Raw genomic sequence first — 12,211 nt, 5'->3', positions numbered from 1 at the left:
TTCTTTATTCTTTTCTCAAGGTTTATCTCTTGGGACCACTGTTCTTAGATGACCAGTTTAGTCAGTGCTTTTGTATATTACTAACAGCATCATTCCACAGCTTATTTTCATTATCTGTCAGCCTAATACAAATGCTGTATATTTATAATGTTTTTGTGCAGTTATAAAAATTTGTGGTGATCTTAAAGATTGAATAATTATGCCTCAGAATTTCTGTGTTCAGTTGTTACCTTTTTAGGGAGGACAACTTAGTTACTAAACACTGGGACTATCAGTGTTTCTTCTAGATGGTATGTTGCCTGATTCCAGTTTGTCTGGGCCTTTTGGGATCAGAAACAAATGGCAGGAGTGTTGAGAGTATCAGTAGTGGAAGTTTTCCTGGTGCTGAGCAAGGAGAATAGGATTTGGTCATGAAAAGAATTCTGGCTAACCTGATTTTCTAAATATTCAGATGTTTGTCATTCTTGACTGATTTTTATTTGATCCTAGGCAAAGTTAAAAGGAAAAAAACAAAACCAAACCAGTGTGTTTCAAATAGATAAGATCGGTTAGATCATTATTTTACCAGATTTAATTTGTGTTTAGGAAGGAACTAATGGAAGACGAGTAGAGGAAATGTGCTGACTCTGTGTGACCTTAGAGAAACTCATTGTTTTTATTAGTAATATCAAAATGTAGACTTTGTATCTGAGATTCTATGACTGACAGAATTACTGTACCCATATTAATTCATGTACAAAAAACTTTTATTGAAACAGATAACTGAAACAGGAAAAAGGATTAGCAGGATGATACGGAGGCAGGGAGGGACAGTGCTAGGAAGTCTATATCCTACTGTAAAGAACGAGAAGCTTTTACAATGGAATGATGATAATATACTTCCTGTTGCTCTCTTTGTAAAATAATCATTAATTCAGAGAAAAAACATTTTAAAGTGAGGTGAAAGATTGCCAATAGGAAGGTAAATGACTGCATAATGGTTTGATGAGAGCATTAGTACTGGAGTCAGAAATTCCCAACTTGGGGCCAGACTGGCTTTAGGCAAACTATTTTTTTCGATTTCATTTTCCTCTTTCTGTAATTAGAAAGCCTGATACTCAGGTACATTTCTTATAGTGATTAAAACTTGCATTACACGTAGTGCCTTGGCTAAGTAGGAACTTACCAAATGTCACATGAATAATTGAGATGATTTTAGATTCCTTACAAAAACATATCTCACTAAATTTCTAAAAAGAAAAATACCTTTGTGTTGGAATGGAAAGCAACTCAGTGGCTCTAGCAGATCTCTTAAAGAACAACAGCTATTAGTCCCTTCAGTGAGTGATAATATATAAAGTGTACCTTTGAGGAATGTGTACTCTCAGATCACTATTGGCATACTTGTAATGGTTCAGACTGAATTCTCAGAACAAATCGTCTAATAATAGAGTTTGTGGTAAGTGAAATTCAAATATTCTTAACCAGCATAAAGTCTTAATGGGCTCATGTCTACTCTAAAATTAAAGAAGTATCATTTTAGTGTCAATGTAATCAAATGTATCAATGTAACAATCAAAGCTTTTATTGAAATGACATCTGATGAGTACATTAACTATCATAACAAATGTTAATTCAGCTGTGATATGAAAAAATTTATTTTTAAGCATCAAGCATGCATTGACCTTTAAAATGCTTTATAATTTGATTAGAATAAGCAGCCATATTTTGGCATACTGTGGTATTTTTCCACAGATAATTTGTATTCTCAATATTTTTTTGTTATATCTTGTTTTAGTGATCGTGGTGGTGAAGACCCAAACCAGAAAGTAATCCATGGGGTTATTAACTCCTTTGTTCATGTTGAACAGTATAAGAAAAAATTCCCCTTAAAGGTAAAAAGCCTCCTTTAAAAACATAATCAGACCTTTAATTTCTTAAACTACTTGTTCTAATTTTTTAAATATGATTTTATTTTATTTATTTTTAATTTTTAATTTATTATTTTTTATTAAATATGATTTTAATTGGTTTATTTAGTTTTATCAGGAAATCTTTGAGTCTCCCTTTCTGACTGAAACAGGAGAGTATTACAAACAAGAAGCTTCAAATTTATTACAAGAATCAAACTGCTCACAGTATATGGAAAAGGTAAGAAAGAACATATTATGTTAAATGCATCATCTGTTATATATCAGGCATGGTTTTATTTAACATTTGTTTTCTTAATACACTTTTTTGGTGGAAAAAGGGTTTTTTTTATTTGATCATTACTCTCAGTTATAGTTAATATATAGTACCTATTGATAAATCATTGTTCTTGCTGTGGCATTCTCCATGAGGAAAAATTCTATCCAGTTTTCATCATGGTTGATGCTTCTTGATAAATCCTGATTGCTTGATTTGCTTGTCTTTAAAATTAATATTCACATTTTTTGTCAAAAAGTTTGACATTTTTTGCCTACTTTTGGTTTCTGTGACTTTGCCCTAGACTTCTGGCTCCACCAGGGAGCATAGTAGGTTCCTCATTTTCATCAAAAGGTATCTGAGAGGTATCCAGGAATGATGTGTTATTTCCCCTCTCAACATCACCTTCCTTCCCAGTATTACCTTCTTATGTCCAGGCAAAGTCAGCAGTACTCTCCAAAGGCTTAACTGTATATAGTTCTCTGGGACCAGTTAAGTTCAGAAACTCTAGTTACATAGCTTCGTATAGTAGAATGTTTTCGAAGTCTAAACATTTGTGTGTGTATGTACTATGCTAGCGTGATTTTAATTGCGAATGTAGTTTTGTTTTGAGGTAGAAATTAGATTCTCTAGCTTTTATCTTTATTAGCTGGTTCTTGTTAATATTAATCAGTGTGTTGTTGGTAGCCCAGTGTTTCTTATATAGAACAAGCTTTACTAAAGCTCTTGATTGACATATTTAAGTATGACTAAGTATAATTGACTTTGAAAAATTTTAATGAAATCTTTAATTCGGTACTTATCATGTATATTACTGATAACATTTACTTTTTATAAGAAGAGGGACCAACATAAAATAATTAGGTTAATCTACTTGATCCAATTGATGTAAACTATTTTTTAGTTTGATAGTTAAATATTCATAAAGTGACCACCTGTTCTGGTTTTTAATAATTTTTACTCACTTTTCCTGTTGCATGTTAGATTTCTTATATAATAGGATGATCAGGGTCAGTAAATGAAGACAAAATGCAGACCACTTAACTTTAGTTCGTGTTCATAAGATTTTGGTAAAATGTAGGTGATAGCTAATAGCCTAAATAAAAATTTGAAATGATTTATGGAATGTGGGTTTAAATTGGTTATGTAATCCTTATTTGTTATCTGGCCATCTTTAATTGAGCCATTAAAATTAGGCTACCTAAGTTACTTACTGATGTTACAGGTTTTTCCTCATAGTAGGTCATGACTGTAAGAATATATTTCTAAAGGTTCTAGGTAGATTAAAAGATGAAGAAATTCGATGTCGAAAATACTTGCATCCAAGTTCATATACTAAAGTGATTCATGAATGTCAGCAACGAATGGTAGCAGACCACTTACAGTTCTTACATGCAGAATGTCATAATATCATCCGACAAGAGAAAAAAAATGGTAAGTGATATGAAACAGTGAATGTGAATAGAAATTAAATTATAAACGCACTTTCTACATCATCTCCAAGCCTCCTTAGATTTCAGACATTTTTAGTAATAATCTAAAATATTTGATATGCCTTTTTACCAATTCTTAATAAAAAGACTATTTTGGAAAGGTATGTTTTCAAAGTCAAAAGAAAAACTAGGAAAAGGTGTTTGCACATTTTTACATATCACAAGGGCTAATTTCCTTAATACATTAAGAGTTTCTAATAAACAGCAGGAAAAAAAGCAAAGATGAAAAGGAAATATAAATAGATTTTAAATATATGCAGATGCTCAGTCTCATTCAAAATAGAAGAAAATACAAAATAAAGATATAATGAGATACTAATAATAAGCAATAAAAAATGGAATTTTTTTTAAGATTTTATTTATTTATTAGAGAGAGAGAGCACAAGCAGGGGGAGTGGCAGGCAGAGGGAGAAGCAGACTCCCCACTGAGCAAGGAGCCCGATGTGGGGCTCTACCCCAAGACCCTGGGATCATGACCTGAGCCGAAGGCAGGCGCTTAACCAACTGAGCCACCCAGGCGTCCCAAAATGGAATTTTTTTTAAAGGAGAAAATAGCACTAAAAATTTTCAAATAACAGGGAATAAACATAACAAGATATGTGCCAGACCCACACAGGAAATGAAACATTGTTGAAAGCAACATTGATTTATAGATTCAGGAGAATATGCTCAAAACTGCAGTGGTTTTTTTGGTTTGTTGTTTGTTTTAATTGTGAAAGTTAAACTCTTAGACTAAGAAAAGTCAAGACAGTCTTGAAGACCGTCATGGGAAGACTTTGCAGGATAGCATGACTTATGATAAAACCATAGTAATTAGGACAATGAGACATTGGTGCGAGGGTAAACAAATAGACCAATGGAATAAAATAGCCTAGAAATAACCCATGCATACATAGATACTTGATTTAAGACCAAGGTGACACAGTAGAGCAGTAGGTGAAAGATAGTCTTTTTAACACACAGTGCTGAGTCCATTGGATATTCACTTGGGAAAAAAGTAAAGTTTGATCTCTACCTCAGATACCGTATACAGAATCAGTCAATACATTGTAGGCTTTTGACCTACATGTAAAACAGTAGCACTTCAAGAAGATAATATAGGAGAATAACTTCATGACCTTGAAATAAGGAAAGATATTTTTAAATGAGACACAAAAAACACTAACCACAGAGGAAAGATTGATCAAGTGGACTGCATTGAAAAAAAACCTTTGGATCATTAAAAGACCATTAAGAGCATCAAAAGACAATCATAGGGTAATATATTTGCAATCACTGAAAAAGGTTTATGTCCAAAATATAAAATGGTCAAGAAATTTGAACAGGTACTGCAGAGTAGAGGATATCCAAGTGGCCAGTAAACATATACAGAGGCCCTCAATCTTATTAAAATAGAGGAATGCAAATTAAAATCCACACTAAGATACCAGTACTCACATTTTGATACAAAATTTAAAAGACCATTACAGGGGAGGGGGGTGGGGGATGGGTTAGCCCTGTGATGGGTATTGAGGGCACGTACTGCATGGAGCACTGGGTGTTATACGAAAACAATGAATCATGGATCACCACATCAAAAACTAATGATGTATTGTATGGTGATTAACATAACATAATAAAATTTTAAAAAATACTAGGGTAAAACTGGAGAGATTGTTGAAATTTAGATAGTGTTGAATAAAGCAAGAGATTCTGGGGTAAAAAAAAAATTAAAAGACCAAATACAGTAAGTGTTGGGAAGTGTGTAGAGGAGCAAGAATTTGTTATATACTCTGGGCTTGGAGTATAAATTGATGCAACTACTTTGAAAAACTGACATTGACTCTTAAGGCTGAATGTATGCATATCTTCTGATCCAGCCCTTCCAATCCCAGATATATAATCCCCTGCCCAAACTGCATGCAAATATATACAAAAAGGTAAAAGAATGTTCATAGCAGCATTACTTGTATTAGCTCCAAACCAGAAATAACTCAAATGTCCAATAACAGTAGAATAAAGTGCAGTATACTCCTATAATGGAATATTATTAGAGAAGTGAAAATGAACAATTACAGCTACATACAAAATGTAGATGAGCCTTATAAACATGTTGAACGAAAGAAACCAAACATGAAGGAATTGTATGATTCCATTTTTATAAATAGTTCAAAACAGGCAAAACTAATCTGTGGGTTGGTAGTCATGGTAGTGGTTACCTTTGCAGAAAAGCAAGAGGAATAGTGATTGGGAGGAGGTATGAAGGGAACTTCTAGGTGTAGGGAATGTCTGTTTCTTACCCTGGGGGGTGATGTCATGGGTGTGTATGTGTTCACTTGTGATAATTCATTGAGATATATACTTATGGTTTGTACACTTTTTGTATATGTGTTATATTTCAATAAAAAGTTTAAAATAAAAAGCACTACACTGAGGGGCGCCTGGGTGGCTCAGTTGGTTAAGCGACTGCCTTCGGCTCAGGTCATGATCCTGGAGTCCCAGGATCGAGTCCCGCATCGGGCTCCCTGCTCAGCAGGGAGTCTGCTTCTCCCTCTGACCCTCCCCCCTCTCATGTGCTCTCTCTCATTCTCTCTGTCTCAAATAAATAAATAAAATCTTTAAAAAAAAAAAAAAAAGCACTGCACTGAGACATCATTTTCAGTGGGAAAGATCAAAACGTTGATAACACGTTGGCAAGGGAACTTCCTGCTGTTGGGAGCTGTGTTATAAGGATCTGTCTATAAGACGAAGCTCTGACACAATAGTCCTGCTTCCAGGGATTTATACTACGGATATTCTTGCCCATATACAGGATTTTTTTTTTTTAATATTTTATTTATTTATTTGAGAGAGAATGAGATAGAGAGAGCATGAGAAGGGGGAGGGTCAGAGGGAGAAGCAGACTCCCTGCTGAGCAAGGAGCCCGATGCGGGACTCGATCCAGGGACTCCAGAATCATGACATGAGCCGAAGGCAGTCGCTTAACCAACTGAGCCACCCAGGCGCCCCTATATACAAGATTATTAATTGTAATATTGTAATATCAAGAGATTAGAAACAACCAAGTTTTCATCAATTTTTAAGAAATTTATAATATAGCTATATAATGGGGGTGCTATGCAGTTGTAAAATAACCTTTATGTAATGATATAAAAAGATCTCTAAGTTAAAATGTTGTGTTCTGCAGTTGCAAATAATACATAAAATATGCTACACTATTTGTGTAAAAAGAGGCAGAGGGAAGACTATATGTATTTGTTTGAATGTGCATGAAACATCTTTGAACTGTTACTAACTACAATATTGCTTTCCTGTGGATGGTTGGGAGATGGGTGTAGGGGACTTTCTTTGCATTCTCTTGTAATTCTGCATTTTGAACCATGCATTACCAAATACATTAAAATATTTTTTGAACTCTTTGGAAATTTAATAATCAAATTTTTTTTTCTCTTCAGACATGGCAAATATGTATGTCTTACTTCGTGCTGTGTCCACTGGTTTACCTCATATGATTCAGGAGCTGCAAAATCATATCCATGATGAGGGCCTTAGAGCAACCAGTAATCTTACTCAGGAAAATGTGAGTTATATAAGGAACTGGATATTTTTCTCTTAATCAGATTATCATGGAGTTTTTCTTACGACTTTACTGTTTTAAACAATGACAGAAAAGTCCTACCATGATAACAAATGAAATATCTTTATTAAAATGTTTTAAACCTGTAGTTTGTTGGCCTCATTCTGGAATTATCGTATTATTAGAAAATCATTGAATGAAATAGGCTTCTTCATAGTCATATTGATGTGTTCATTTAGCAGTTGTTAATTAACTGCTCACAGAAAAATATGTTTGCTGTTTCTAAATGATTGTATTTCTATGTAGTTGGCATTAATAGTTGTAGTGATAATGGTATTAATCAGTGGTAATATAGGCAAGTGACAATTTGCTTTCTTTATATATGCTCTGAATTTGGTAGCCCAGGAAACAAATTTAAATTAAGACAGTCTTCCCTAAATAAATGCTTGCTACCCAAAATATCCAGCAGTGAACCTCATGTCTCTAATACTTATCTTTCTGAAGAGTTCCCTGCCAGTCAAATGACTATTCACAGCAAGGTGTCTTTCCTCTCAAAGTGTGTTACTATCATCAAATCTTGTTGGATGAACTTCTTTGTTATTACTTAGTGATGGCTTAACTAATAAGATAGACATGACATGAAATGTTACTTCTCTTCCTGAAGTAGAGCTTTGGCTCTTCATTTGCAATAATTTTTATATGGACATCATCATTCGGGAGCATTTGTTAAATGCTGATCACTTCAATGATTTTATGTTCTGCCACAGTAATGCATTAAGTAAAACCATTAATTTATATTATTAGTCTTTTAGGTTCAGGGTGTTGAATGATATTGGGCAAAGAGGCATAGGGTGCCGTGTCAAGGACGGGGGTGGAAGTGTAAGAGAATACATCTGTAGTAGACCCAAATAATTTTAGCTGACGTAGTTCCCTCCATTAAGTTCAAAAACTCACTTTTGCACTGCTAGATACTTCTTCCCTCTCAGATGTGGGGGAATTGTACTGCTTAATTCAGGGGATCTCTGTTTTCACAGACTCTGGCTTTTTAACTCTTCTTTCTCTCTCAGCCTTCAGTAGCTTTGAAGGCAGTTTTTGTTTATATAATCCTCTATGAAAGTGATAGGCCTGGTAGTTCAGAGGCTGTATCTTGTTACCCTGAAGATACGGTATTCCAACACAGAGAGGAGTGTTTTTAGTGGGTTCTTCTGGGAGAAGAACTCCAGTCCTGCATTTCTCTGGTGTTGAATGACAAGCTAATTTCAATATTAAAGTTCTAGATTTTTAAGGCCATCTTAGCTAAAAACATTTTTGAGGGTTTGTGTGTGTGTGTGTGTGTGTGTGTAATATTAATTGGCTTAGGGAAAACTTTACACGTAATTAAACATTTTTTAGTAAGCCTCATTTTATCCTTGAACTTCTTAAAATGTGATTTTGTACTTTGTATTTCACATTTTTAGATGCCAACACTATTTGTGGAGTCAGTTTTGGAAGTACATGGTAAATTTGTTCAACTTATCAACACTGTTTTAAATGGTGATCAGCACTTTATGAGTGCATTGGATAAGGTAACTTTTTAAAGTATATATATAATTTTCTTTATTTAATCACCATTCTTTAGGAAGTTTCAGAATTAGGGCTCCTAATTGATTGTGTATGTGATTTCTAATCTAGACAAAGTCAAAATAGAAATATAACTTTTAGATTAATAACTGAGTGGTTAAATTGAATGCTTGAATTATATGGGAATTGAATTTCCCATGAGTATGCTATATAGGGGGCAATTGCTAATAAATTAGTATCTTCTAAAAAAATGCAATTTTTTAAATTAAAAGTGTAATTAAAGTGTAATTTTAGTATCCTTTAGTGATGATTTTTCCTTTAAATATGATACTAAGGTACTATACTGAATAATATTTGAAATAAAAATAAGTATGTTTTACAAATTTTGGGATTTTGGTATCCTTTAAAGGAAATTTGTTTACATGGTTATTATAAGATTTTTTAAAAATGTAGTCTTATTTTATCTGTGTTCAAAAACCAGTAATGAATTATAGAGAATATCTTTCAGTAGGAAGAGTATATATAATTTTTTATATAATTATCATGAGGGTTACAGTTAGAAATTTACCCTGTGTTAAATATGAAAACAGGAACACACTACCATCAGAATGCCGTGTTTTGTGTGAGGCAATAATTTTTGGATGTACGGATTATAGCATACGATATTGAACCAGCTGCACTTTTACCCCATTACTGGGGGCTAATTACTGGTCTGTTTTCTTATTTAGGCCCTTACATCAGTTGTAAATTACAGAGAACCCAAGTCTGTTTGCAAAGCACCTGAACTGGTAAGTTTTGATGGTTGCTTAAAAGTAATCTTACGGAAAATCAGTATTAGAAAAAGAAAACTGAGGAGAGCGTCAAATTAATTTGGTTTTATAGTATCTTTCAGAAAAATAGATGAAATTAAATTATTAAAAATAAAAACTATTATGTACATTGTTTATAATTTGGCATTTATTTAAGGAATGCAATTGGCCATGTATTAAAGCCTTTTTTTAAAGGAATAACTGACAGGGAAAATACTCCATTTCACAATGTTTGGTGTTTAAAGTATGTGTGCTTTGGAATAATTTGCATTACTTCTCATAGGGATTTTATTTTATCTGAAATCTAAAGGAAATTGTATGGTAAATTTTTGATAGCCTTTACAGGAAATTTGCTTACCAAGGTTGTTGTAAGATTTTTAAAAAGTACTCGTTTAATGTAAAAAATACCAGAGCCTCTCAAAACTCATCTAGATATTCTTTTGAAACTTTTATTACTTATATCAATGCTTTATTGGGCTCTACATGTTGATTAGATTTTTTTTACTTATTTCTAGTTTTTTTTTTAACCTTATAGAATATATTTTAAGTTCTTTGGGGCATATTCATAATTTTTAAAACATAAGCTTTAGGATGGCAAAGACCTTACCCATTGATCTTATTTTGTATTGTTGCCACTTTGCCTCCTTTGAGGCATGATATGTACAGAAGGGCCCTATCTAAGATTTACTGTCAATTTCTACTTGAGCTTGCTAAGTACTGTGACAACTTATTAAAGAAGTCAGCGAAGGGGATGACCGAGAATGAAGTAGAGGACAAACTCACGAGCTTCATTACCGTTTTCAAGTATATCGATGATAAGGATGTTTTTCAAAAGGTAAGTTGTTAATAGAGAAGTTTTATTTGTGTTTTAGTCAGTTTTGATTTGGTTTTGAACTTCAAATCATCAGAAAGAAAGTAATCTTTAAAAAATTTTTTTAATACAGTTCTACGCAAGAATGCTGGCAAAACGTTTAATTCATGGATTATCTATGTCTATGGATTCTGAAGAAGCCATGATCAATAAATTAAAGGTAATTTAAGCCTTTGATCTGATAATGTCCTAGAAATTATTCCATGAGCACATAAAGATATTCATTGGAGCATTATATGTAGTTCCAAAATATTTCATCAATAGGAGACTGGTTAAAAAATATAGAATGTATATTCATGTGGTAGGATATGCAAATACGGTATTGAAAAGACAAAATCTCTCTATATTGATTTAGAATCATCCACAAGATATAAACAGTGTTAACTTTACAAAAGACTTGTATTACTTAATGAATGAATACAGCTAAAGTATTCCTTTAAGTACAAGTTTTGGAGTGCAGTTGAATTTCAGGTCATTTTTATATCATTTTAGCGTACATACTGATGAGATAAATAGTAGCTGATTCATATTTATCATGAGTTACTTAGTAGTTGATAATTCCTACATAGTAGACATTGAATATACTATGTGGTCCTTTTTAAATATACCAGTCAATAGTTATCTTTTGATTTTTAAAAATAATGTAAACACAAAGCATTTTATATCCCAGGATTAGAGATCCAAATGTTCTGAACTGGTGATGACAGAGTTTTGAATAATTTCAAGGAAGTGGATTTCTTCATTATTCAGTAGATGGTATTAAAAATATGCCTAAGTACCCTCCTTTTTAAACTTGACCACTGACTCAAATATACATAGTCATCTTTTGTGTGTATTTGATCCTATATGTAAACTTTATAAGGTATCTTATATATAGTAATGGAGCATTTTGTAGTGTTGAAATAAGATACATGGATTTATAGAAAAGTTTTTATTTTAAAAGGAAATTTATTGTTTCATAAATCTGTATTTTCATTTATTCTGCATTGAAAAGGAAAAAATCTTTGAAAGGTTTTGCTTTGAATAGCTGCTTTGGATTATGAATAATATAGGCCATTGGAGTAAATACATAAGCAGGACCTTTGACCATAGACCTATCAGTAGAAATACATTCTTAATAATCAATATGGTTTTTTATTTTTCTTTTTAAATCTTATATTTTCAAAAACTTTTTCTTTTACAGCAAGCCTGTGGTTATGAGTTTACCAGCAAGCTACATCGGATGTATACAGATATGAGTGTCAGTGCCGATCTCAACAATAAATTTAACAATTTTATCAAAAATCAAGACACAGTAATAGATTTGGGAATTAGTTTTCAAATATATGTTCTACAGGTATGAGTATGTGTTCCATTGTGGGCATTTATTAACCATTTCAAATATTCTGATGGCAAAGGATTAATGTATGGATGCCTGATTACATTTCTTTCAGTCAGTGGTTGGTAGCTTCTAAAGTTACATGTTATATTGAATTGGAATGAAATGTGTCATGATAGAAATGTTGATGGGTTTTATCAACATTTTGAGGAAGGTAAAACAAAAAGGTGCTTTAGTCGCTTAAATCATTTTATAAATTTTTATTTTTAAGTTAGATATTTATCTGTTTAACTTTTTTCCTTCTAGGCTGGTGCATGGCCTCTTACTCAGGCTCCTTCATCTACATTTGCAATTCCCCAGGAATTGGAAAAAAGTGTACAGATGGTAAGTTTGCAGGAAATATGTTAGAAGACCAAAGAAACTTTAATAATTGTCTTC

The 12,211-nt window shown here is 32.7% G+C and overlaps 1 protein-coding gene across 4 annotated transcripts in view; it reads left to right on the top strand.

Annotated features, from left to right (window-relative positions):
- Positions 1-12,211, top strand: part of CUL2 (cullin 2) — a 97,646-nt gene that overhangs the window by 68,680 nt on the left and 16,755 nt on the right. For all 4 annotated transcript variants that reach the window (XM_035029563.1, XM_035029562.1, XM_035029564.1 and 1 more), the window contains exons 7-16: positions 1,778-1,874; positions 2,020-2,130; positions 3,438-3,600; positions 7,094-7,218; positions 8,673-8,780; positions 9,504-9,563; positions 10,291-10,419; positions 10,529-10,615; positions 11,639-11,791; positions 12,080-12,157. In XM_035029563.1, the coding sequence (XP_034885454.1) occupies positions 1,778-1,874; positions 2,020-2,130; positions 3,438-3,600; positions 7,094-7,218; positions 8,673-8,780; positions 9,504-9,563; positions 10,291-10,419; positions 10,529-10,615; positions 11,639-11,791; positions 12,080-12,157 (1,111 nt within the window). The remainder of the gene's footprint in view (positions 1-1,777; positions 1,875-2,019; positions 2,131-3,437; positions 3,601-7,093; positions 7,219-8,672; positions 8,781-9,503; positions 9,564-10,290; positions 10,420-10,528; positions 10,616-11,638; positions 11,792-12,079; positions 12,158-12,211) is intronic.

The sequence above is a fragment of the Mirounga leonina genome, unplaced genomic scaffold, assembly GCF_011800145.1.
Source record: "Mirounga leonina isolate KUSES-001 unplaced genomic scaffold, KU_Mleo_1.0 Mir_260, whole genome shotgun sequence".
In the NCBI taxonomy this organism is placed as follows: Eukaryota; Metazoa; Chordata; class Mammalia; order Carnivora; family Phocidae; genus Mirounga; species Mirounga leonina.
This window is presented reverse-complemented; position numbering and strand designations above follow the sequence as displayed.